This window comes from Phallusia mammillata, chromosome 4 (assembly GCF_965637545.1).
Source record: "Phallusia mammillata chromosome 4, kaPhaMamm4.hap1.1, whole genome shotgun sequence".
Lineage (NCBI taxonomy): Eukaryota > Metazoa > Chordata > Ascidiacea > Phlebobranchia > Ascidiidae > Phallusia > Phallusia mammillata.
Window position 1 is genome coordinate 6,558,926 of NC_137255.1, and position 23,619 is coordinate 6,582,544.

The window sequence follows — 23,619 nt, forward strand, 5'->3', positions numbered from 1 at the left end:
CCCAAACGCAAAAACAGTTCCGGTGAGATTCGTCTGCCAAAATTACTGCTGTTGGATCTGGTGTCGGTATTTAGAGTTGCAGCCATAAGCAGATTTCGTCGAAGAATCTCTTCATATTGCGTCTGCAACTCTTTCCGCCCAGCCGCAGCAAACATACCTATGACAAATTTACCCATTAAAATGTATTCTTTTCAAGTGTATACATCTAAAACACACTATACATAGAAAAATTAATTCGCATAAATGGGATGAATGACTGTATTTTATGTCGAATACTTTTAAACTTACAAGTACTGAGAAATAATCTTCATCAAAAATAGGTGTAGATGTAAACTGGTTTCAACTAGGCTGCATTATATTACTATTTAATCTTAGAAGTAGGCTACTGAGAAATAATCTTCATCAAAAATAGGTGTAGGTGTAAAATGGTTTTTACTACATTTTATCTAGTTCAAGGAATTTCTACATTGAACACTTCAACATACCCAAAAACGGAAAGGGTGGATTTAGCGATGGAAGCAAACCAGCGCCACCTGGCGATAACGCAGGCATAATAGCTTGGTCACGAGAGTTTGCTGCTGCTACGAACATTTCTGACGCCAATCGCATTCGTCGTTTGGTCTTATATCTCCTAAAAACATAGGTATACAACGTTAGTACAAAATGAACTTTCATTTGCTCAACTCCAAACAGATTAAATAAACTTTAATTGGACCAAAGCTGTATCTGATAATGAACGTCTTCATGTATATAAACGATAAACAACATTAGACATCAACAGGATTGTAAATAATTCAGCATAGCTCGTTTGTTTGTAGATATTACTTTTGTAAGTTCAATCGCGAAAAACAAACTTATTAGAAACAACCATTTAAAAACTCTTTTGTAAATAAAACATGTTAATCATGGTTTACTTTGATTTTTTCTATTTTACGGAGATTTACATTAAAAATCCTACAGCGACAAACTTATTAAAAGGTCCTTAACAAGAGCTCATAACATCTTTAAAGTTAGTGAAATTAAAGCCCGGAATAATAATGATTAATAGCTACATTCGAAACAGTTTTCTCAGGAACATAATCAAATTTCAGTGTGGTATTCGTACAAACGGTACCAGAAATATATAACTGGTACATGCGATATTCACCTGTTCTGAAACCAAATCTTGATTTGAGTTTCGGAAAGATCGAGAGCACGCGCAAATTCTGACCGCTCCAGGCCTGACAAATACTTCTGAGTTGCAAAGCGGCCCTCTAGTGCCCTCACCTGGGCCTGGGTAAACGCAGCCCGCGTTCGTTTTCTTTTGGTCGGCGCCAAACTGGGCTTCGTTTTGCCGCAGAATGCTGGAGGACTGGACGGGCTTGATGTCCACGCATCACTGCAATGTTCCGAATCTGGCATTGGTTCTCTACTATTTGCTTGCATCCGGTTGTTGTTGCTTTGTCTGTTGTTTTGGGATGGCATAAAATCTTCGGCCACTTTGCGAGATCCTAGAAGACAAAGATGGGTTTAAAAATAATCAAGCGATTTTTCTGCCCCTTGTCAGTTAAGTACCTATATGTAAGTAATATTCTCAAGTCAGGATAATGATTCACCAAAACACTTTAAAAAGCGCATTTGTGCAGTTCAAAAAAACAAAAAAATGTCGACCAGACGTGTCTAAGGCCTATTTTGTTTTTATTTATTTGTTTACTTTTGTGGGGTGGGTAGGTGCCATGCTTCCTTGTTTCCTATGGCTACGACAATCTTTCCCACATACAAGAAAATTAGTGGACAACAACATCACATAAATCCAAGCAGATTTACAACAATAAACTACATTTGGTATGGTTTACATACCTGGTAAAGTCATTGGGAAACAAGAAGTTTTTTCCAACCCTTTAGATTTTATCCTTGCAAAATCGGAGTTTATATTCATGCTTTTTCTGATATTTAGCTGCGGTGTTGCTTCTCTTGTAAATGAGGCGTTTAATTCAGCCATAGACATCAAATGGGCATTATTACGTAACAAACAGTTAGCTGATTTTAGAACAAATTGGTTTCTGTTGTTGAGCCAGTCAACTGAATAAGGTATAGGCGAGGTGTGTTCATTTTTCACGTCCTGCAGGGCTGCATATTGATTCTTATTCAAGTTATATTGACTGTCCAAAGTATTTGCAGGTTTTGCATCTTGTATTGGTGGTGAAATGTTGATCAAAGACTTCCAGTTGGGGAAGTTTGGAGATACTTGTCGATTATGAGAAGGTAAGTAATCTTCTTCGGGTTCAATAGGGCGCCATATTTTTGGTCGAATGCGAGACTGCAATGTTTGGTCGATATTGGACATTTTACACCAAGACAACACTAAAGACTTGTCGGCAAACGGTTGACAACCCTGCGAATGTAAAACGACACAAAAATATTAGTTATAGCTTTAGCAAGTTATATCTCATGTAAGTATTTTTTTTAATTTTACATAGAAAAGGAAAAACGTACATCCATTATAAGAAGCAAAAGCAGAACACACGTTCCTTGTTGCCTTTTAAATCGACTAAATAGCTGAGGGTGGATATTTTCGCTAAACTTTAAAAACAACTCAAAACCTTAGCAACAAAAAAAACTGCAGTCTTAACAAAAAAACTAAATCATAAACAAACTGTTTCACAACAATGTTATTTCTGTCTGAATCAGTGGTTCTCAGCCTGCTTGTGGTACGTCGGAGCATTTAATGTGGTACGCGATTAACTTTCTGTCATACTCAATTTAAGTTAGATCCAAAGTTGTAACTCAACTGACCCAACCGAACAGCCCTTTCTTAGTGGCGAGTTCTTTAGACATTTCTTTGAATTGATATAACTTTGCTGGTTTCAGAAATATTGGGGTCTGGTAAAAAATGGGCATATCTCTTGGGTCTACCTATTCACAGGGTTTAGGTAGGAATCAGCGATAGAAAAATCGTCCGGTGGTACGAGGACCACTGGCCCAAAGCGTCTGTTAATGATTTTTGTCACATAGCCTAACCTAAAGAGAAACACTAACCTCCAAACTAAAAAATCGAAACTGATAATTATCAATTATAATTTATGTCAAAAAATTCGCCCTCACTGTATAGTTTCAAATTAGACTTTTAAACAACGTTAAACGCAAAAACTATGAGCTCGCAATTTCCACATTGAAGAAAATGTAGCAATGCCCACCCTATCTCACTGCTAAAGTAACAAGCACTTCATTATGTAACGTGTACTCAGGTGTGAGCAATCAACTGAAGTAACAAATCGCCAAGTAATAAGCACTCAACAGGTCTCGAGTAGTCTTCCAATGATGTGACGCGCGTCTGACAGGGCAGCCACACTTCACAGGACTTTTTTGCCAAATTTCCCGAGGGTCCGCCATTTTTATTTCACCTGTTGATGCAGAGTAAAAAAATACGAGGGATTACTTGGCACTGGGAATTCATTTTTGGCGAAAAAACGGAGTTTGATAACAGTCATGGTGGTACCCTGTTGGGGTTAATCCGCAATGTGTTTTACTGTCACAACATTTATCACGTCTGTTTCCAGGCTAAAATGACACGATGGTCGTGTTTGAGATAAAACTATCTGCTATGTCCAGTTTTAATCCTTTTGTTTTGGTTTTTAGACACTCAAGATGCTTGCATAAGCATGGCAAAAGAATAGGGAATGATTCCCACAATCAATTTACTAACAACATTTCGGTGAATATTTAGAAATAGTTGGATTGAGGTTCAAACCACTAATATCTCTGATCGTGAACATTTAGAAGAAATTTTATTGGTACTTCATCGCATTTTTTCAAAAACCGCGGGTTGGGAAAAATTTACCCAACTTCAAACTACAATTACAATTAAGTGTGTGTAAAAATCGTTTTGTGTAAATAAGCTGCAAACAGTGCACACTGGTCTTATGACTAATCAGTGCACGTAATGACAAGACATAGACCGTGTTGGTTAGTGTAGCCATCTAACGGCACTCCAGTTTGTTGGGAGTAATAGGCTGAAAAGCCATGCCTCACCACTTCTGTTCGAAGTTGTTTTTGGTTTGAAATTATGATTAGTTCGGAATCACCACCACAAATGCACGTTAGAATGTTGTTGTGCCTTTCACTAATATTTTTTAAACTCTTGCAATGTCAATACAAAAACGTAATTAGGATGATCGAAAAAGTAACTCTTTTGCGTTGGGAATCTGTGCAACAGTTTGTAAATACGGGAAAATTTTCTGTTCTTGGCAAAGTTTACTGCGTTTCGTCCGTTGACCGGTGTAAACGGTTTAGAGTTGGCATTCCAGCGATTATACACAGTGTGGGAAAACAGCAAAAATTGCGATAAAATTCCGAAAAACATGTTCACGCACCGATCGTGTTACGACAGCGACACAATGGCCTTAGTGCTCGAAACCTGCTCTTAAAGTGTCGCTCTATATATTTCATAGTTATGTTCGTGTACACAAGCTAAGACAATTCCTACTAGTGTGTAAGCGCACTTAAGGAGGCAAAGAAAACTTCCTCGCGTTGAGCCAAGTCCTGTGTAGGTTTTGCCGGGGACGAAGCCACCCCTCCCCCCGCCGAGGGCCAGGCACTTGTTGTAACGGGTGTTTAATGTAGTTCGCAGTGCTAAGTGTCGGTTGTGACAAGCTAGCGGCACTTACCGGACGGAATAATGTTGTCTTTGTGCGATTCTTGTTGTTGTTAGTGCCTCGACCCTGTCGTACATGCACAAATATAGGCCCGTTTATCATGCGTTTGGCGAGCCGTTTTGATTGGGTTAAGTAGGTTAAAAGCAAAATGGCGGATGCAAACAGCGCCAATAGAAATCTAGAGGAAAGGTTACAATAAGGAACCTTTTAAAAAAGAGTGATACCGTTGCAAGCTTAACAGCTGCGCATATCCATTTTTGTTTCAAGTGTAAATGAATTACCACGTGGCTCCTATATCAAGAAGTTTCGTAACTGCCGTTTAAAGTCGGAATTCAGAGTAACTAGTGAAAGTTTGGGAACACTAGACACGGACTTGAAAAGTAACTTTACAAAATGTTTTTAGAGAGCTTGTGTAGGCTATAAATGAAACAAATTCTCAAAAACCGCCACTCTGTTTTTTTATAACTGGGCCAAAAACGAGTCAAATTTTACCGTCGTTTAACTGCTTGCAAAGACGCATACACTACAAAATGCATGTAAAATGACACAAATGGCCCCTTTAAGGCTTCGACAGTCGCTAGTGTTGACATCGGTACACAAGTTAGAGCTTAAACCTAATAACATATATAGGCACGTGAACAGTTGTCAAGTAAATTTATCAGCTCGCATTTTGGGTGTTGGATTTTCTCTTAACAAAACGTAAACCAGCTGTCAAGTGTCCCGGATGTGTAGAATCAACTGTCTGACTTCTTGTGTCACCCGTTTTCACTGTGAAAACTATTTGTTCGGTAAGATCCGACGTTTCGGTTGGCACTTAACCGATTGCTCAGTTTTGTTTGTAAATTTAATTCGGATTTATTCTCGGTTGACAAAACAACACATGCAGTAGGCTAGGCCTACCCTAAACCAAGTCCATCTGCAACTAAAATAAGCACTGTTTGCTTGCAGTTTCTACTTAGTATCTTTGTATTTTTCGTGCATGTGTTTGAATTAACAACCTCCTCAACGAAACTCATCAATCTAAATTTTTGTTTACAAAACTATTTTAGAAATCAATTAAAAAGCACAGAACTAGGCTATTTAAGGTAAAGGTTAGTCTGCCTGAATTTTGCTTATAGGCCTACACCTGCATTTTTAGTGACAAAATTTGAGATTTTTTGGAAAACATTTGTGGTCGCTTTAGTTAAAATAGAAAAGCACCGACATATGACCCCTTCCGCGTTTTGGAAGTTCTGGTTAAACGCAATGAATATATACCAATCTATTCCAAAGATGTGGCGAGGCTTTATCTCTACAAGCAATCAATTATCATAGCCATCGATGTTGCCAATATCTGTAATAAACGTTCAAATCATAATGATTGGGTATTTAACTGCCAATTTCCTAACCGCCGTATGTGTTTGCTTTATTTCCAAGTTTTATTCTTACGAATGGCAGGCGATGATCTCAAATCCAAACAGGTCACTTTTTAGGAGCCCCAAGGCCCGTGTAGTTATGTTTATACAGTACAGTAATAACTAACACAAAACCTGTCCCGTTGGGGAATGCCATATCGACACCTGCATCTTCAAAACGACTCGAAAAGCGTTCGGGATTCGGCAGACCGACAGTCAATGACACCAGGAACAACATAACACTTTTCCAGGCCATCATTGCACCCCTAAACAGCTCGGTATCTTTGTGAGCGTTTTGCAAACACAACAAAACAAGGGCCGATTAAAAGCGCATCTCGCATGATTGTGATATGCCTGTTTGATGAGATGGATATATTATCGTGTGTTTAAAAGGCCATCAAACGATGCTCCACTAGGGTGTGAATTTTGTTGTATTAGGGCTAGGGCGTGTATTGTATTGTTCCGTTTTGTCAAGTTGCCTGCTATTAGGTCCAATTACGTCACTCGCACCAGACACGGAGTTACATGATGCAGTGCCATGTTTGACAAGCCAGAAAATAATGGATCCCAGGTTGCCCCGAATCGGCTGAATTAGGTCCGTAACAAAACTGCTTATTCGTCAGTTTTGGCAAATCCATTTGGCCACATCAACTGAATCATTAATGACGTCACGCATGATCATAAATGTTAGGCTCCAGGTAAACTTACAGTGAAGTACAAAAAATCCTTGTGTTGCATTATATCTAAAACAAATTTTTAAAACTTTTTTTAAACCACACAAATATCACCTGTAAGGAAAAAATAACACGTCGGGTGATATATTTACCTGGTATAAACATTTTTTTGTTTCCAGGCAAATAAAATACTGTCATATTTCATGGCCCGCGGGCTCCACCTAGAGCAGTGTTTCTTAACCTTTTTAGCGCTTGTACCCCTTGAGCTTTCATGATATTTTCTCGTACCCCCTCTCTACAATGGCCGACAGAAGCAAACAATAATGGGAATTAATCTCAGTGTATTTATAACTTACATGTTGAATGCATGCATTAAAACAGTCTTGTAAGTTCAACAAAATTTACAGAACACCAACAATCAGGCAATTAAAATCAACTACACATAACAAAGTAACTTGTTACGCATTCTTCACAAATATGCCTAAATAATGTATAATTTCACATTGACTGTCGTACCCCCTACTTTGGTGCTTCGTACCCCCAAGGGGTAGGCCTACATGTACCCCTGGTTAAGAACCCCTGACCTAGAGGAAAAATACTCGAGAAGTTTGTAGTTTGCCCAACTGCATTGCTGTCCTTGACACATGCAAAAACCTTTTGCTTTTGGATATAACAATACAGAGTTGTTAATGGGCTTGAAAATTGGAGCCCGAACCCCAAAATACAAGCCCGAAACGTTTTTGAGGAGCCCGTTTAGGCCCGAAAGTTTAATTGACAGGCCTATACACTGCCTCAGGAAAGATCAAGACAACAAACACAATAAACAATTGGACTTAAACAAGGCGGTTTAGGGCTGTTTGACATTAGGTAAGAACCAACAACTAGCTACTTACGTTTATTCAAAGAAATAATGACACAGAGTGTTAAGTCATGCCTGATTTAAGCTCGTTTTTTTTGAAGAAACCCAAGCCCGAACCCGGCCCGACTTACAACTCTGTAACAATAACCTACATATCAAACACTTTGAAAACGTCCATTGTTTTATAGCTGAATTTGTATTGCACAACAATATCCGAACTGTACAAAAAAAAACCAACGGAGTTCCACACGCATCATCCCAACACCATATTTCGTCAGATCCTTCTCCCAAATAACGCCACACAAAAAGGCAAACTTTTGGCGAACTGAGAGAAATATTTGAAAACCTTCGCCAATTTCGTCAGCAAGGCCACTGCAAATGTATTACATAAGAAGTTTTTTAAACTGGTAGGCTTGTTTTTTTGCATAAACAAGTTTTTTGTACTTACAGCGGTAGACTGTAAGTGCAAACTAGTTTTTAGGGTTTACAACATATTAATTGTTCCCATTAAGTGAACTGGTCGATTCCTGTAGCGTTCTGATATTTCTTTTTCAATCTGCAAAAGTCAACAAAACCGAAGATATTTGCTAACCTGGAACGTTTCTAAATCAACCTTACCAATTTCTGCCACTCCTTTGTTTCTCGAGTAAGAAGCTCAAGCTTTGGATGAAGCGAAGATTGTTCAGCGTCCACATCTCGTATTCTCTGCTCATATGATCTTATCTGAGCTTCATATTTCTTCGTGAGCTGTTGGTGACGAGCAAGCGTCTCAGTTAAGCGATCCACAAATCTGCAAACAAACAGCATTAGGTTTTTTGTTCACTTTATATACAGCTTGTAGTTCAAGTCATCAACTAAAGTTTGGACCAGAGGTGTACAGAGTCTGATTTTTTAGACTCCGACTCCAATCCGGGTTCGACAAAATTGACTCCGACTTCACTCCGGCTCCTGATAAATAGCGCAAAATCAGACTCCGACTCTTAATAATATCTTTTTTTATCCTGATTTTATCTAAATCAGGGGTGCACAACCTGCAGTCACAAATATCTGTGTATGACAATGTCGTTAAGCTTATACACACAGCAAAATATTTGTTTTCATTGTCCATTTGCCAGGATTTGTAGTTTATTAAACATTGCACGGCCACAAAGCTTTGTATTTGTGACTGCAGGTTGTGCACCCCTGATTTAGATGAAACCTTAAGATCATGTTTTGAACAACAGTTAACTACTTGTTTATTTGTGCGAACAAAACATGAACATCTACATTTTATGTAAAACATCTCTTACCTTGGTGAATCCAATATCCGACATAGATGGGACATTTTTGTGGTATTGAGTTGATTATAAATATCTGTGACACTGGCCAGCATACTTTCCAATTCGTTAACAGAGGTTAGTTGGAGGATTGGTGGTGCAGATTGAAACTGGTTGATTGATAGAAGATCAGAATCACCTTTGGTTTCAGTCAAACGCTGGCTTAAAAATCCTGTCAACTAAATGTAAAAAAACTGGTTGTTGTAAAAATAGATACTAAGCCCCAGTATCATAGGCGCCGACTTTAAATTTTTCCCGGGTATGCCATACTATAAGTCAAACATGTTTATATTTGCAACATTTTACAATTATTGTTTGGAACATACCTCCATTAGTTCATTAGTTAGCTGGGTCCTAGTAGGAACATACCTCCATTAGTTCATTAGTTAGCTGGGTCCTAGTAGGAACATACCTCCATTAGTTCATTAGTTAGCTGGGTCCTAGTAGCAGCGTACTCCATAATATTCAAAGCATCATCACCTTCTGCTAATCTTTCTGTTGTTGACAACTTGCTTCCATTCGGGACTTCAGTAACACTTACCTACAAAAAATAATATATTTGTATTTATTAATATATCAGGCAATACTTTGCTGAACAAGCTAAATGTTTCAGATCAAACATGTTGCATGACTTTGCAACTAAAATTGATAACAAAGTCTAATGTTTTGCCAAATTGTTTACCTCTTCTATGTCCCAGTTACGCATATTATCTTGCGTCACAATCTCAAATCCATTATCTTCTGAGTTTCCGTTCATACCCTCACCAGAATTTTCAACAACTATTTCTACATTTTCATCCTCAATGCCAAAATCAATGACATCATTATCAGTTTGTGGCATGTCAATTACATTTCCCCAATCAATCTAAAAGAATACACACACACAAACATTAATGTTTTTTACACATTTTCAAGTACAAATCCTATTGTCTGTAATAGCACTAACATTCAAAATGAGAAGTATGTATTTTGAGATGATTTTTTCCATCTTTAATATGGGTATTGTTAAACTAACTTTCAAAATTTTAATGCTAATGAACATGAAAAATAATTAAGAAATAACAAAATGCAAACTGAGGTTAAGAAATAAAACTGCTTGGCAAAAAAAATCCCTTTTTTTGTCCTGATTTTAAGATTTGAGATGGAATAATTTGTAACAAAAACATAACTAAGTAAAACTTACAAAAAAGATTTTTGACAAATTTTTCACTTTGACTAATTTACCTCTCCCTCTTCTGCTACATCAGTCTCATCTTCCTCTGCTTTTATTGAGTCTCTTCTGATCACTTTATCCGGTACAAATCCAGTTTTCCATTGGTACACTGTTGTGTTTCCGTGTTTAATCAAATGCCGAATCAATGGAGATATTGTAGATGAAAAACTGTCACTGAGCAAAAAAAATTTTTTTTAATTGCCTGCGGGGCGAAGACCTCCAAAATTTTGCACTAACTCATGTAAAATAAATATGTTTAAACCACTTCAGTGTATTTTGATATTTAAACTCCTGCTTGTTGGTTTTCAAATTGATCAAAAAATTAAAACAAAATCACATTAGAAACAGTCAGTATTTCAGGAAACATTCACTAAATTGCCTATGTTCCAGTGCCTCCTAATGGCCTATTTGTTCTCTAGCGCAACCTATTTATTGCAAGCCTTCCTCTAAATAAAGAGTGGCACTAGCTGCTTTGACCACAGCCATACACATTCAACAAAAATTGTTTCATACTTTCCCAGTGAGAACTCCACAAAAGCGATGTAATATTCTAAAACAGGAAGGAGGCCTTTACATTGTTCAGCAATAGCATTCAGTTCTTGTGGAAGATCTTTCACAAGATCAAGAAGTTCTCGTCGCACATTGGTGCCAGCAATTCCAACTTTTTTGCACTCTTCTATGTAATGTCGTTTGGCCTCATTTGTGTTTCGGTCACAATCCTGTATTTTCTTCTTGCATTCCTACAATAGTTTGTAACTTATATTGGTGGTGTAGCTACAACACAGTTAACCTTTATTCCACCAATGATGTCGATCGAAAAGGTCTGTTATCTTACCACAGTAAAACTATAATTCTTTAGTAATAAATACAATTAGTTTGAAGACGAATATAATCATCGAAAAAGACGTAAAAAGTGACATGCTTTGCAAACAATAAAGCATGTTACTTTTACTTCTATTTGGGTCGTAGTATTATTAAACTTATGAACAGATCCATGTATAGTGTTTCAAAGTTTGTTACTATTTAATACAAATTACTTACTATTTAAAAACTGTTGCATGCACAACTTATATAAAGTATTTTGTTTCCTTGCGTTATGCTTTGTGGCATTATAAAATATTCTGAATTGAAATCCTAATAAAAATACTTAACTAACAACATTTAATCACTGATAATCCATCTTTTTACCTCTCTAACTTGGTCACATTTTGTTTTCTGTTTCTTTACAGCAGGAATTTCATAGTTCAAATTTCTCAACAATCGACTTGAGAGTTCAGCGATATGAAGGTTTTCTTTTTCATACAGCTTTATAATCTCTTGCCAATCCTGAAGCAGGTAAAAAGCTTTTACTCATAAACTCAACTCAGTTAAATAAAAAAAAGTTTCTGTAGCAAGTAATGAAAAGTTTCTACCCATTTGTAGCCTATTATTAGATTTTAAACATATCAAATAAATCAAAAAATAAATAGTAAACAAACATTTCGCCACAATGTCACATGTTTTGCACAACAGTAGACATTCAATATTTTACTTTCATTCTTTGAGATGAGTATCTTCCAAAGATATTCTTGGAGTCCTTTTCAGTGTCTTTGAGCACTTCAACAATTTTAACACATTTAAAGTAATGGAAGCATGATCCCTCAAGTAACTGCCTCATTTCTTTTGTGTTGGGCATGTCTTTCAGTGCATCAGCAATCTTGCTTTTGACAACCTGTTGTACAAATAAACATATACTTAAGTTTGAGCTTGTTTCCCATTTTTATTATGACTCAAACTAAATTTAACGCAACATGACTATTAAAGAACTCAACGAGCATGTTTGTTTAATTCTATGCTAAATGTAGGCAATATCTTAGTGGGTTATTCTGACAGTGAGTCTGCTGTCAGCCTGACAAGCCAGTTTTACTGTATGCAAGTAAATAATTTTGTGACTTAAATTCAGTTCAACCCATAAGGTTTCTCTGGGTTGAAGCAATGCTTTTAAGTTTTATGCTCAGGGAGCCAAGATAAATACAATAAAGTCACAATCAGAGTATAGAGTTTAATATATTTTGTTTGTGTTCATGTGGAAAGGGACCAACATCCACTGTTGGTTCCAATCGAGTCTATGGGGGTTGAGTTGAGAAAACAACCTTTAACTCAGGGTTGAGAAACAACCTTTAGTACAAGCATGTCTGTTACAACTTTAAATTTACATTGATAACAAAATAAAACACGCTGTTTATGTATGCATTTGTACCTCTGCTGCAGTTTGCCATTTGATGTTGCAGTGTCTTCTGTCGATCAGCCAATCAACAAGTTTATTGCATTGGATATCTATAGGTATTTCACTATCAGCCATACTGTGACCGAGAATTGTTAACCTAAAACTATGATCCTACAAAACATGTAAAAATGATTGTAAGATTAGAAAAGGTAAGCAAATAAATTGGCAGTGAAACAAACATTGTTACAAAACTGGTTGTAATCATTTTTTGGGTGATCGCTTTTTTCACCAAGAACTTTATGCGAAAAACAAATAGCGGAGGTTCAAACTTTCTAACCAAACTTGGATATAGAAAAAAGTAACATATCATTGTGGCATGTTGTGGAAATTACAACCTCATCACCCTGTTGTACTGCTATTTGATTTGTTTCAGGCAAAATATAAGCTGCCTGTTGCCAATGGTTGTTCAGCTCACTTGTGTCAATGCAATCCTCATCCATAACATTGATTACAAACCAAAATAAAATTGCATGCACAGTGCCAGTTGTAACGATTTTACACACAACTGAATGGTTTTGATCTTGAAGGTTGTCGTCTGAGTTTAGTGTAAATATTAAACCATTGGCAGAGTTTGATAAGCTAGTGTAGTCCAAGGAATGCATATTTAAATCGCTATGAACTGATACACGAAAATGATTGATAGACTGAGCGATTTTCAAATCTAAGGTGTTTTTGTCGGAAGTCACCATGCACTTGTTTAGCAAGTCTGAGGAATTTATGCATTGTACTTGAACAGAGACTTTGTTTGGCACAATAATACCACCAGATTTTAGAAAAGCTTTTGATTCTGCAATCATGCTCAATGCATTTGGACTAATAAGGCCACTTGGTTCAATAATGTCTGATAATATCATATCAAATTTTGGTGTCCTGCTAACCACTGTATCTGCATCCGAAAACGCTATGTTGTTAATATTGTTTTTGTTAGCAATTTGTTCATATGATTCTCGGATCTTAGCTGTTTGGCAGTGTTTCGTTACTTGTACTGTATCAGGCAAAGATGTGCAGATTTTAAGAGACATACAATCCAGCCCATTCGAGACATCAAGAACAGGCAGATGATTAGAGGCAACATGTTGACAAACTGCTTTTACATACAAATCACTGTAACCAGTATCATTGCATCTTGACACTTGTACTTCAGGTATGACAACATGCAAAAAATCTTCTGTGATTTCTGTTTCTTTTGTGAGCATCGCAGACAAGATTTGGGGGTATGTTTTTGAACACTGCATTTCAAAACTTAATTTGTCAATGCTTTCCAGTTGAAATCTGTCGACATGTACAGAGAAGTGTGCACGTAAAATATCACTCGCTTGTATTGAAAGTCGATTCTCTATTACTACTTTAGACTTTTCATCATTTGATGCTACTGCATATGACCGTACTGGATACACTGCTTGATCCCAACAAAAATTAGAGCCACATTCAGTGTTAATTACATGTTTATGGTCAGCATCTAAATATAAGCGAAACCAAAGAACTATGCCATCCACATTACCATCACATAGATTATGAAAATCAACTGATATAGGCATATGCTGACCACTCGCAATTCTGTGTAACATTGCTGGGTCAGTAAAATTTATATCAAACAGTTTGCTTGGCTCTGATAGCATTTTGTGTGGTATGTTCTTTAGGCGTTCGGAAGTGTAAGGCTCTATGTCGCATGTTGTTTTTAGGAATGGTAAATTCTGTTCTATATCCATGTCACATTTACTTTTTCCAACATCATGCCCAACACCGCTTGTCACTAAAATATTTTTAAGGCACTGTGCACTGACTACAGTATGCTTCTTGAAAATTGCTTCACTTTCCACCAAGGCACAATAAACAGTTGCAGAATGTGGAAGAACAGTTCCACCATTTCTTGAAGGTAGCAAAAGATTTTTCCATGCATGGTCCAATGCATCAACTATGCCTTCTCCCAGTAACCCAGCATCTACAATTTCAGAAATCACAAGTGCAGCTCTTTCAGGTATCTGTGTTTCTGTATCAGAGCCTACAGATAGTTTTGCAGAGTCTGCATGAATTGCCACAATCTGCTCATCAAGGTCATTCACTTCAATGCATTCCTCTGCAACACTATGCATAACCTCTGAAATTTCACAACAGTGAACTTTGGCAGCACCATTTTTGACAGCGAACATTCCTAAAAGGCCAGTTCCTGAACCAATATCTAGTATACAGTCATCCCAGTCCATTGATTCCAAAGTGACCCTGATGGCATTGTTAAATATCTTGTTTCGTTTTGTATCATTTAGCATGGCGAAATGCCAACTATCAACAAGACCTCGGCAGGCATTTTCCAAGTTTACAAATGCTTCATGAGAATCTTTATTGATGAGTAAAGCTCTTCGAAACATGCCTGCTGCTTCAAATTTCATGTTCATTTGATGTAGACAACAGCCCATATATAAATGCAGTGCTTCTGATTCCATATAGGCCTCACAGCCTTGCTCATATAGAGAGAACAAGTCATTAGGCCGGTTTAGTTGATAGAGTTCTTGACACCACATCTTCCACGCTTGACTAAAGTCTTCTTTAATTTGAGGCTTAATGTTAGGATTTAGTTTTAGCACAAGCAGGAAAAATGCATATGCCTTGCCATAGTTCTGATTGTTCAAATTTAGCTGTGCTTCACTTAGATACAGGTTAAGTGCCTGTTCCATATTTTTTACAGTAACAATACAAGCGTTAAATTTAAATCACCATTTTTTAAAGCACCTGTCAAAACCTTACCAAGAACGTACAATATTAAGCCTTGACTCCATTTGCATCAAAATGCATCACATACACTCAGAATTAATACCTAGTTAGTAAAAGTTGAGAAATAACACTTTTTTACAAGCAATTCGGTTTATAGCGGGCAGCGGCAAAACAAATAAATGAGGCACGCCAGAAATGTCTAACGAGTCATTTTCCCACTTAGCTAAAATGCAACAAACAAATAACATCAATGACCAAACGCACTAAGTTTGTTATAGACTTACGGCCGCCGAAAATCCTAAATTTAAAGCAAAGTTAAGAACCTTTACCTCTGAATACCCAACAATACAACATCCGTTTGCAAGAAAAATACGTAACGCAATATGCTTGACATAAAACTCAGTCATGCGTCACGATAACTATGCACACGCTGTTGATCATCTGTGACGTCTTTAAAAACATATTCCTGTTTACATTTTATATTACAGGCCAAACAATATTAATCTATCTCCTCGTACGGGGTCATAAAAATACTTAAAATGTTTAGATGTTACTTCAGCAATGTGTTGATTTTTCTTCCTGTCTCCTGATTTCTGTCAATTTATATAACTTTCCATGCTTCTGTTTTAGTAAGTAAATTTGTTTGTTTTATTAAGTTATAGAAGTCTATGGAATCATTTTTTGACTGAGTATGTTACAACTTTCATTGATTAAACCCAATTTAGACAAAAAGGTATCATTTCAATACACTATTTCCCTAACATTAAGTTAATTTTCTCCTACAATGCTTTCTGTTGCACCTGCCTTAATGGTCTTGTGCTATGGGCATGACTTTCCTATGCTTGTTTATTACGAAACACAATATGTAGAAAAAGATCACTGGGTCACAAGGGTGACTACCGGCAGTTTGAAACTATGTTATGCAGGAAAACGTTTCAAAAAACATGACATAGGGAAAGGCATTGTTTCAACATCAATGTATATACAAGTTGTAAGGTACTGAATACCCAATGGAACCACAACTGTAGATTCTCACATAATCTTTGACAACAAGAAGGCTCTGTTTATGTACAAGAGGCATTCTGCTCTAGCTCTGCAGCAGGAGTAGTGGAACTTCCTGGTTCTGGCTCTTCATCATTATAAATGTTCTCTGCCATTTGCCACACTTGCATGATGTTGTCTTCTGAAACTGAACAAGCCACCCATGGCTCATTTGGATTCCAGGAAAAGTCAGATATCTTGGCTGTGTGACCACCATGGACAAAGAGCAGTTCGGGAGGACCATCTTCAGCATCTTCTGCACTCTGTTCTTCTCCGATTTTGCTCAGATCCCAAACATTCAAGCGACGATCAGTTCCACTTGAGGCTAAAATTGTTTCATTGTGTGGAGACCATTGAACCTGAAAGAAAAGTTTGGATAAGGATTCACTTGTCATATTGAAGCTAATTATGTAATCATTCCTATCAACATACTTTAACAAAGCAAAATTAATGATGTTTTTTCCAACAGATATGTATATACATGTACAGAAAAACAAAACAAATTGACATGAAAACTAAGTTTGCCTGACAGTGTTAGATTATGTTATGGGTGATACCTGGAAAATCTCATCCTTATGTGACTCAAATGAATGCAATTTCAGCTTTAGGTTTCTCAAATCCCACAAGGCTACGGTTTTGTCAGCTGACCCAGTTGCCAAAATGAATTCACTGTATGGATTAAATGACAAGCAATTGACTTCAGCAGTATGGGCATCAACTGTGTGGCTGGGCTTGGTGCAAACGTTAGATCTGGTATCCCAAATCATTAACTTTTGGTCATCAGCTACAGAGCCAAACAGACTCTCATGTAACAGATGCCAAGAGACATCTTCAACAACCGCTGTGTGGCCAGTATACACATTTCGAGCATCTAAGATTCGTCCCTCCCTTGGTTTACCGCCAACATCCCAAAGGCAAATTGTGTGATCATCAGAGGCACTCAATAAATGGCCACTAAGATTGGGATTCCACGATAAGCCATAGCCTTCCTTTTGATGACCGCAGAGCCTTAGATCTGGACAGCATTCACCGTTTGGGTCAGGTTTGCTTGGGTGCTTGGTATAATCAAATACAAGAACATCACTAGATGGAGTTTTGGTGCCGATGATGCAAGGATTTTGAGGCATGAATCTTGCACGATTAACTTCTCCTTCATGATTTATTTTTATCTCGATTTCAATTTTTCCACTTACAGAGCCAAAGCCACCAAATTCTCCACGCTCACTATCATAATGAGAAGCATCAAACTGGGCATCATCAGTTGGTAACTGCACACTTGCTATAATCATGTGATTCTGTTCATCAGAGGTGTGTGTTCCCAGAATTAAACGATGGACTGTGTAATCTTTGCCTTCTGGCTTGGTGACATCTGGAAGCCATTGACAGGTTAAACTTGGCCACTCCAAGGCATGAGTCATCACTAGATCATATAAAAATGGTGTGTTTTTCTTCCATATTTTGTATTCTTCATTGATGACCCTTTCTTCCACTGCATCATCATAGTTTCCATCTTTTTCACCCATATTTTGATGCAAAGATATTTTTTAACAAACCCAAAACTACAACGAAAATCAGATGGAACCTAAAGGAAAAAGAATATAGCACATCAGTTTAATATTGTATTTTAAGATAAAAAGGTTACTAGATTTTAGCAGAACTTCTTTTATGTATCATAAAAAAAAACGCTCCTCAGTCCTTAAAAATGCAAGTAGAAAGGGTGAATTCTGTTGATGAGAACCTAATTACTTCAAATGGCAAAATATGTACATTTAATACAATTTGAACAGCATCTTATGCTTCTTTTTTATTCAAATTATGTCATATACTGTTTTGTTATATAAAATTAGTAAAAAAGTGTCCAATAGTTATTAACATATAGAAATAAACAACAAATCCTGAAAACAGTGGTAAAAAAACAGTAACATACTCGTTTTTTGTTTAGTGAATGACTAAGGGGGCTACTATTGTCTATTGATCTTTTAACACAATGAAGAGCAATTAACATGTTAAAATAAACGTAAGCAAAACTTATGTTGAATCATAAGAAACGTTTCTGGAAAAATAATCTAACTGCCAACAAACACTACAACGCCAAAACTTTAAGGACATTTTCAAACTCTTCAATTGATCTTTTACCCGAACCAAAAACTTTTCCCGCGAGGTTCCGTTCTCTCGGAGCAGATTCGTCCAATGAGTTAAAAATTAAATTCCCGTTTGTCACAAAGAAAATATGCTTTACTTTGGGATAATAAAACAACTTGCGAGTAAATAAAATCTTACTAACGAGATGTTAAACAATTCCAAATTACCTTTCATAAATAAGAAATACATTTTGAAAAAAAAACAGTTACATACTTACATCTTTTCGCATATTATCTGGTGACATCTGTTCACTGATAGGATTTGATCACGTCCGTTATTGTTTTCACATCGATTCACAAACACACGTTGATTTTCGACTGTTGTTTTCAATCCACAATTGTCTTTTAATTTATCAAGCAAAACTTTTGCGATAAGATGGGAGACAGTTACGGAAATAGCGTAAGTACTTTTGTAAATGTCAAACAAAACAATATATTGTGCAATCGTGAAAACCTTGTATTATCTGTGATAAAAAACATGTTTATGGTGTTTATAATTATAAGGCATTGGTCAAATGCAAAATCATGTAAAACATGTTTTAATTGTTTCAGGAATCGGTGGAACACGCATGGGCCTATAAAGCAATGGGTGAGGCAGACACACATTACAATGTATGTTAGATTTTGTTTCAAAATCTTTGCAATCCTTTAAATAAACCATTTGTGGGATTGTATGGTGCTTTTGACTGTCTAAAATTATTGGTGCACATTGCACAACTACAAATGCATTTATAATTATACACCTTTAAACTTGCTGTAATTTTAACTTAATCTAATGTGTGTTGTTTGCAGATAATAACATCAGTTGATCCAGATTTTCTTACACTATCTGAACAAGATGATAAAATATATGAAGAATTCCGGTCCAGTTTTCCAGACTTCGACATAAACATGATCAATGAAGATGAAATGAAAAGTGCTGAAGGAAAAAAGGTGCATTTAACAATGTTTCAAATAAACCATATTATCTAGTCTAGGCCTTTCAATTGTTTTAATGTGAAAGAGCATTCGCTTAAAAACGTTTGCAATGGACTTGTTAACATATACATAACAAGACTTTGTTTTAGAAATGGAGAACATTTTGCAACAAGTTTGATTCCATGCAAAATTTTAATTATGGTTGTTTAGTGAGAATCAATCCCATGGAAGATTACAATGCAAACAACTGCACTTTTGGCAAGTAAAACACATGAATGTTGTTTCAGTTACCTTATTTTCCTGACTGTTTGCATTTGTTCACTATCAAGCTTGTACTAAACAAAATACATGTATTTGTTACTAACACAGTATTTAGCAAATATATATTAAATGTACATAAGTCTAATTACAATTATTGTTTTGTTTAAAAACAGCTACGCACATCCAATACCTAGCCATAGAAATTGCCCGCAACCGTGAAGGAATAACAAAGAAGCTCTATTGCAAAGCTTTGGCTGAGCGGCGTGCAAGACGGTTGGCAGGAGTAACCAGTATGGAAAAACTTAAAAGCATGGCAGGAGAAATAACTGGAGCGAAGTAGCTCTGTTGAAAACTTGGTAGCCACAGGATTGGCTAAATGTTACCATCCAAACTGAGGGTAAATGGAGCTAGGGTTCCTGTTTTCCAATCGGGGAAAAATTGCCTTTTAAAAATGCATTTTACTGGATTTAATTGAAAGAACTCAATAGGTTTATCAGTACAGGCAGGGTTGCCATACCGTCCTTATTTCTAAGATTTGTCCTTATTTTGGGGGGTTATGTCTTAGAAAATGTCGTAGTCCTTATTTCTAAGAAATGTCCTTATTTTCATCAATTACACGTCAAATCCTTGCTACAAGTAAAAGTAAACCTAGACCTGTTGTGAGATGCACGAAGTACTTTCTATGAACAAGGAGTTAATGGAACAGCTTGTTTCCGACCAAAATATTGCCAATGATATGTGTAAGTGCAAAGATTTGTTCAAAACGTTTGTTTCGTGTCATATGAAAATTTAATTTTTCGGTTGTCCTTATTTTTGGTTTCAAATCGATGGCAACCCTGAGTACAGGTCTACTTTTGTTGAATCAAACTATGTATGCAATTTGTTGCTTTTGTTGTGGTTAGTACTGTATATTGTAGAGTCCCCCTGCAGTGAGGTAATCGAAAATGATAAGCGCACTGTTGACCTAATAAATCAACATCTACATGTTTGCAGCGTAAAAAAAAACAAAAAAATGTCAGAACGTCCATCTCCTTGTTGTACACACTTCGCATATAGGAGTCATATTAAAACACTCTTTTCAATCAGCACTATACGTTCTTGAAACTGTGTTGCTACAGCTGTTTCACCAGACCGCTAACACTTCAAGATGCGTAGCTTGAACCAAAATGTGTTTTATGAATTTGAGTGCTATGGCCAGTGCTGGATTAAGGGTCTGCTGGCCTGTAGGCACATTTTATAAGTGGCCCGAAAATCAGGGTTGCCAACTAAAAAAATAGAATTATCAGTGTTGCCAAATCATTGTCACAAAGATCGTTGTTGCAAAGTGGCCTGGATTTTTGACTGGCCTGTAGGCACGTGTCTAGTTTGCCTAATGGTTAATCCGGCACTGGATATGGCTGGTTGTAGAGACTTTAAACGTTAAAAGACACAGTTATTGACTCGCCCAAGCCACATTAAACGAAAAAGCGGGATGTAGATTGTTTATCCAAGCACGGTTTGCCCAAAAACCATTCTATTGGAAAAAACGACTCACGTATAACAATACGTGCATCATTTACTTTTGTTTACGCAGCGTTTTGCAACAGGCCAAATTCCACGCGAGCGCATATGATCTTCAGCTAATGTTCATAACTTACAGTCTAGTCATAAACCTTTCAATCCGATTTCCTAATATAAAAAGGGGAGTAACAGACGAGCCTGTCTCGCGTTTTCCAAGTATTACGAGGTGTGATACACGAGTGAATGACTCTTATTGGCATTTAGTTGGCAGTAGCAGATGTACAACATTATGTCCAGCAGCAAGGAACAATCTTCTGATAAAAAATCGTTGTGCGAACCTCAAACTTCGAAATTGCACCAGGGCTGGCCAGTTTTTAACCCAGGCGCCCAGTTAAAGTTTCCAAACATACAGAAGAAAAATAATCAAAAGAAATTGCAAAGACATGTTTCAGAAGGCAAGCTCCGAAGGTAACGTATTAGTCTAAATTAAATTGATCGTGAATTGTTCGTGTTTAGAGGACACGGCATTGACAATCCTAATGAAATCTTCATGAAATGAGTTCATGCACTAATCGAAGACACTTTCAGTCGATTTTAAAAATAAAAGGCATCTTGAAGATTTTAACATACAAATAATGCAAAAAATGAACGCATTGTTTCACTTCACAAGAACTGACTGTATATTTTTGGGACTATTTAGAACTAAATATTCTCTGCGACAAACTGTATTATACTAAACATAAAACGGAGCAGTACACACAAGGTTAAGATTTTCTGCTTAGGGCTTTCAATATGTAATATGTTTGTTCATTGTTAGTTGCCCTTCCAGCAAAAGAACTAGCCGCACATCAAACCTCGACAAAGGGAGGTCGGCTTCGGAATCCGCTTTTCAACATGAAGACAACCAACCACTGATTAGCAAGTAAGATATGAATTCAGAAAACAGACATTTATGATCCCTCAAAGTTCATGTTGATCAGACGTTTAAAGCTTGCGGCTCACTAACATAAACACATTGCTGAAAGAAACTCCATAAAGGTTGTGAAAAGAAATAATTTGCAGTTTTAATGTCGATGCGAATGATTCTGGTAAAAATAAGGTTTAGGCAAAGTCACGTACAATTGAAACGCATTTCACCATTAAACAGAAACGCATGAGACTCTGGCAAAACGCATTTTGCGAACCACTAAAAACTCTCTCGATGTCGAACAGAGTGCCACCGTACAGTACACTGTCTTGAAAAGCTTTGCTTTAGGTCTAAATAGCCTTACTGTTCATAACCGTATTAAACGTTCGGATCTTTCAACCTTAGTACCTTACATTAAAGTTAAACGAATGTTACATCCAGGTACTTTAAACTAATATTAAAGTGAACGAAACACGGTCATCGCTACGTTAAACATTGTATCGTACTGATACTAAACATTGATAAACAGTCATTTTGGTGATATCATAAGATTTTTAATGCCATACGGCTACTTAATTGTTGTTCCGAAATCACCTTTAAGTAGCGGTATTTGTTGTTTTATCGCACCACACTGTCAAATCTACCGTCATATCAATAGAAACTACAACCTTAAACTCTTTATCAAGGGATTTCAAGGAAAGCATTATCGAGGAAGATCCAGCAGAAAATGCCAAAAACACTTTGCCGCCAATGGTCCTTCCATCTCTGTTCAACACCAAGCCCTTCAACTTCCAGAAAATTAACGCCGGAAAGCAACGACAGCCATCGCTTGACCCGTTTCACTTCAGCAACAAAAAAGCAATAAGAAGACGCACAGAGATAGAGAAGAAAAACATATCCCGGCAAACTTCACACGATTAAACAATTTGTAACACATATCTTTGTAGTAATCTTGGAACTTCATCAAAGACAACGTCAATATTACCGTAGGCCTAGTCTTTTTTATCCAAGTGTGAATAGCGGATAAATCACAATTTTGCTGCTCAAATATTGGGCACTGTAGTTTAAATTGAGTATCGTTTGTTATACACTGAATTTATTTTGTTTTCACATATATATAGTGAAAACATTTTTCTGTAACTTGGACAAAATTTGTTTTGTAACCACCCCAAAACTACTACGAATAATTTCTGCCTTGGCATGAGTGCATTAATTTGTTATAACTTAACGTTTTACAGTCACACTGTATCAATATACAATGTTTATACCACCCCTTATTAAAAATGCAGTCTCTTCTGAGCAGTTGCAATTGAAATTTCACTGCCTATACATTCATGTTAGATATTTCGAGTAAATTATACTACAGATTTGTAACAAGCACATGCTGGTATTAAATATTTGTCAATTAGTTCTATGAATAAATATTGGGAAAACTGTTTGTGTGGTAGTTTATGTACACACTACACACTTATGGTTTGACAAGAAATTATACAAAACGTTTTGATAGAACGGTTATACAAAACTGGTTAATTTAGCAGGTGAAAGCACAGCATAGCTAGGTTAGAGTTGTTTAAATAATGTGCTGCAAAACTTAAAAAAGGCACACTATCCTTCCTTGGGAGCAAAGGGGGCTACATCCCCAGACATTTTATCACAACATAAGTATTTCTGCACTTAATTTAAACTTGAAACAAAACTTATGCTATTGCTACATACCATCCTTTGACTTTCACCACTCTCTCAATACAAATTGTGTTTATATCTGGTGCAACTTTGACGTGTATGA

General features: G+C 36.7%; 5 protein-coding genes across 5 annotated transcripts; 2 read left to right on the forward strand and 3 right to left on the reverse strand.

Moving 5' to 3' along the window:
* Window positions 1-7,724: 7,724 nt before the first annotated feature.
* LOC145224456 (CDK5 regulatory subunit-associated protein 3-like) lies at window positions 7,725-12,443 on the reverse strand. Its single transcript, XM_080090945.1, has 11 exons — window positions 12,330-12,443; window positions 11,622-11,801; window positions 11,279-11,416; window positions 10,604-10,830; window positions 10,102-10,264; window positions 9,560-9,742; window positions 9,290-9,418; window positions 8,851-9,056; window positions 8,180-8,351; window positions 8,010-8,117; window positions 7,725-7,933 (listed from the first exon to the last, which is right to left on the reverse strand). Exons 1-10 carry the CDS (start codon window positions 12,429-12,431, stop codon window positions 8,046-8,048), a joined length of 1,572 nt encoding a protein of 523 aa, XP_079947071.1. The 5' UTR covers window positions 12,432-12,443; the 3' UTR covers window positions 7,725-7,933; window positions 8,010-8,045.
* Window positions 12,444-12,467: 24 nt separating this feature from the next.
* On the reverse strand, window positions 12,468-15,135 carry LOC145224455 (protein arginine N-methyltransferase 9-like). Its single transcript, XM_080090944.1, has one exon. It carries the CDS (start codon window positions 15,026-15,028, stop codon window positions 12,629-12,631), a length of 2,400 nt encoding a protein of 799 aa, XP_079947070.1. The 5' UTR covers window positions 15,029-15,135; the 3' UTR covers window positions 12,468-12,628.
* A 758-nt stretch (window positions 15,136-15,893) lies between these two features.
* LOC145224458 (histone-binding protein RBBP4) lies at window positions 15,894-18,518 on the reverse strand. Its single transcript, XM_080090951.1, has 3 exons — window positions 18,466-18,518; window positions 16,664-17,688; window positions 15,894-16,465 (listed from the first exon to the last, which is right to left on the reverse strand). Exons 2-3 carry the CDS (start codon window positions 17,627-17,629, stop codon window positions 16,130-16,132), a joined length of 1,302 nt encoding a protein of 433 aa, XP_079947077.1. The 5' UTR covers window positions 17,630-17,688; window positions 18,466-18,518; the 3' UTR covers window positions 15,894-16,129.
* A 32-nt stretch (window positions 18,519-18,550) lies between these two features.
* Window positions 18,551-20,412, forward strand: LOC145224461 (protein PBDC1-like). Its single transcript, XM_080090955.1, has 5 exons — window positions 18,551-18,647; window positions 18,800-18,859; window positions 19,040-19,180; window positions 19,315-19,423; window positions 19,600-20,412. Exons 1-5 carry the CDS (start codon window positions 18,624-18,626, stop codon window positions 19,764-19,766), a joined length of 501 nt encoding a protein of 166 aa, XP_079947081.1. The 5' UTR covers window positions 18,551-18,623; the 3' UTR covers window positions 19,767-20,412.
* A 61-nt stretch (window positions 20,413-20,473) lies between these two features.
* On the forward strand, window positions 20,474-23,269 carry LOC145224460 (uncharacterized). Its single transcript, XM_080090954.1, has 3 exons — window positions 20,474-21,394; window positions 21,744-21,848; window positions 22,520-23,269. Exons 1-3 carry the CDS (start codon window positions 21,204-21,206, stop codon window positions 22,752-22,754), a joined length of 531 nt encoding a protein of 176 aa, XP_079947080.1. The 5' UTR covers window positions 20,474-21,203; the 3' UTR covers window positions 22,755-23,269.
* The last annotated feature ends 350 nt before the right edge of the window (window positions 23,270-23,619 follow it).

Bases quoted from the DNA above. Each gene is read 5' to 3' on its own strand.
- LOC145224456 (XM_080090945.1), bottom strand. From the start codon at position 12,431: ATGGCTGATAGTGAAATACCTATAGATATCCAATGCAATAAACTTGTT. The intron at 11,417-11,621 runs GTAAAATATTGA...TACCTGCTTCAG, and splicing joins ACTCATCTCAAAGAATGAAA to GATTGGCAAGAGATTATAAA. The intron at 10,831-11,278 runs GTAAAAAGATGG...AAACTATTGTAG, and splicing joins AATGTGACCAAGTTAGAGAG to GAATGCAAGAAGAAAATACA.
- LOC145224455 (XM_080090944.1), bottom strand. From the start codon at position 15,028: ATGGAACAGGCACTTAACCTGTATCTAAGTGAAGCACAGCTAAATTTG.
- LOC145224461 (XM_080090955.1), top strand. From the start codon at position 18,624: ATGGGAGACAGTTACGGAAATAGC. The intron at 18,860-19,039 runs GTATGTTAGATT...TGTTGTTTGCAG, and splicing joins AGGCAGACACACATTACAAT to ATAATAACATCAGTTGATCC. The intron at 19,181-19,314 runs GTGCATTTAACA...ACTTTGTTTTAG, and splicing joins AAAGTGCTGAAGGAAAAAAG to AAATGGAGAACATTTTGCAA.
- LOC145224460 (XM_080090954.1), top strand. From the start codon at position 21,204: ATGTACAACATTATGTCCAGCAGCAAGGAACAATCTTCTGATAAAAAA. The intron at 21,395-21,743 runs GTAACGTATTAG...GTTCATTGTTAG, and splicing joins TCAGAAGGCAAGCTCCGAAG to TTGCCCTTCCAGCAAAAGAA. The intron at 21,849-22,519 runs GTAAGATATGAA...CTCTTTATCAAG, and splicing joins AACCAACCACTGATTAGCAA to GGATTTCAAGGAAAGCATTA.
- LOC145224458 (XM_080090951.1), bottom strand. From the start codon at position 17,629: ATGGGTGAAAAAGATGGAAACTATGATGATGCAGTGGAAGAAAGGGTC. The intron at 16,466-16,663 runs GTATCACCCATA...CTTTTCTTTCAG, and splicing joins ATAAGGATGAGATTTTCCAG to GTTCAATGGTCTCCACACAA.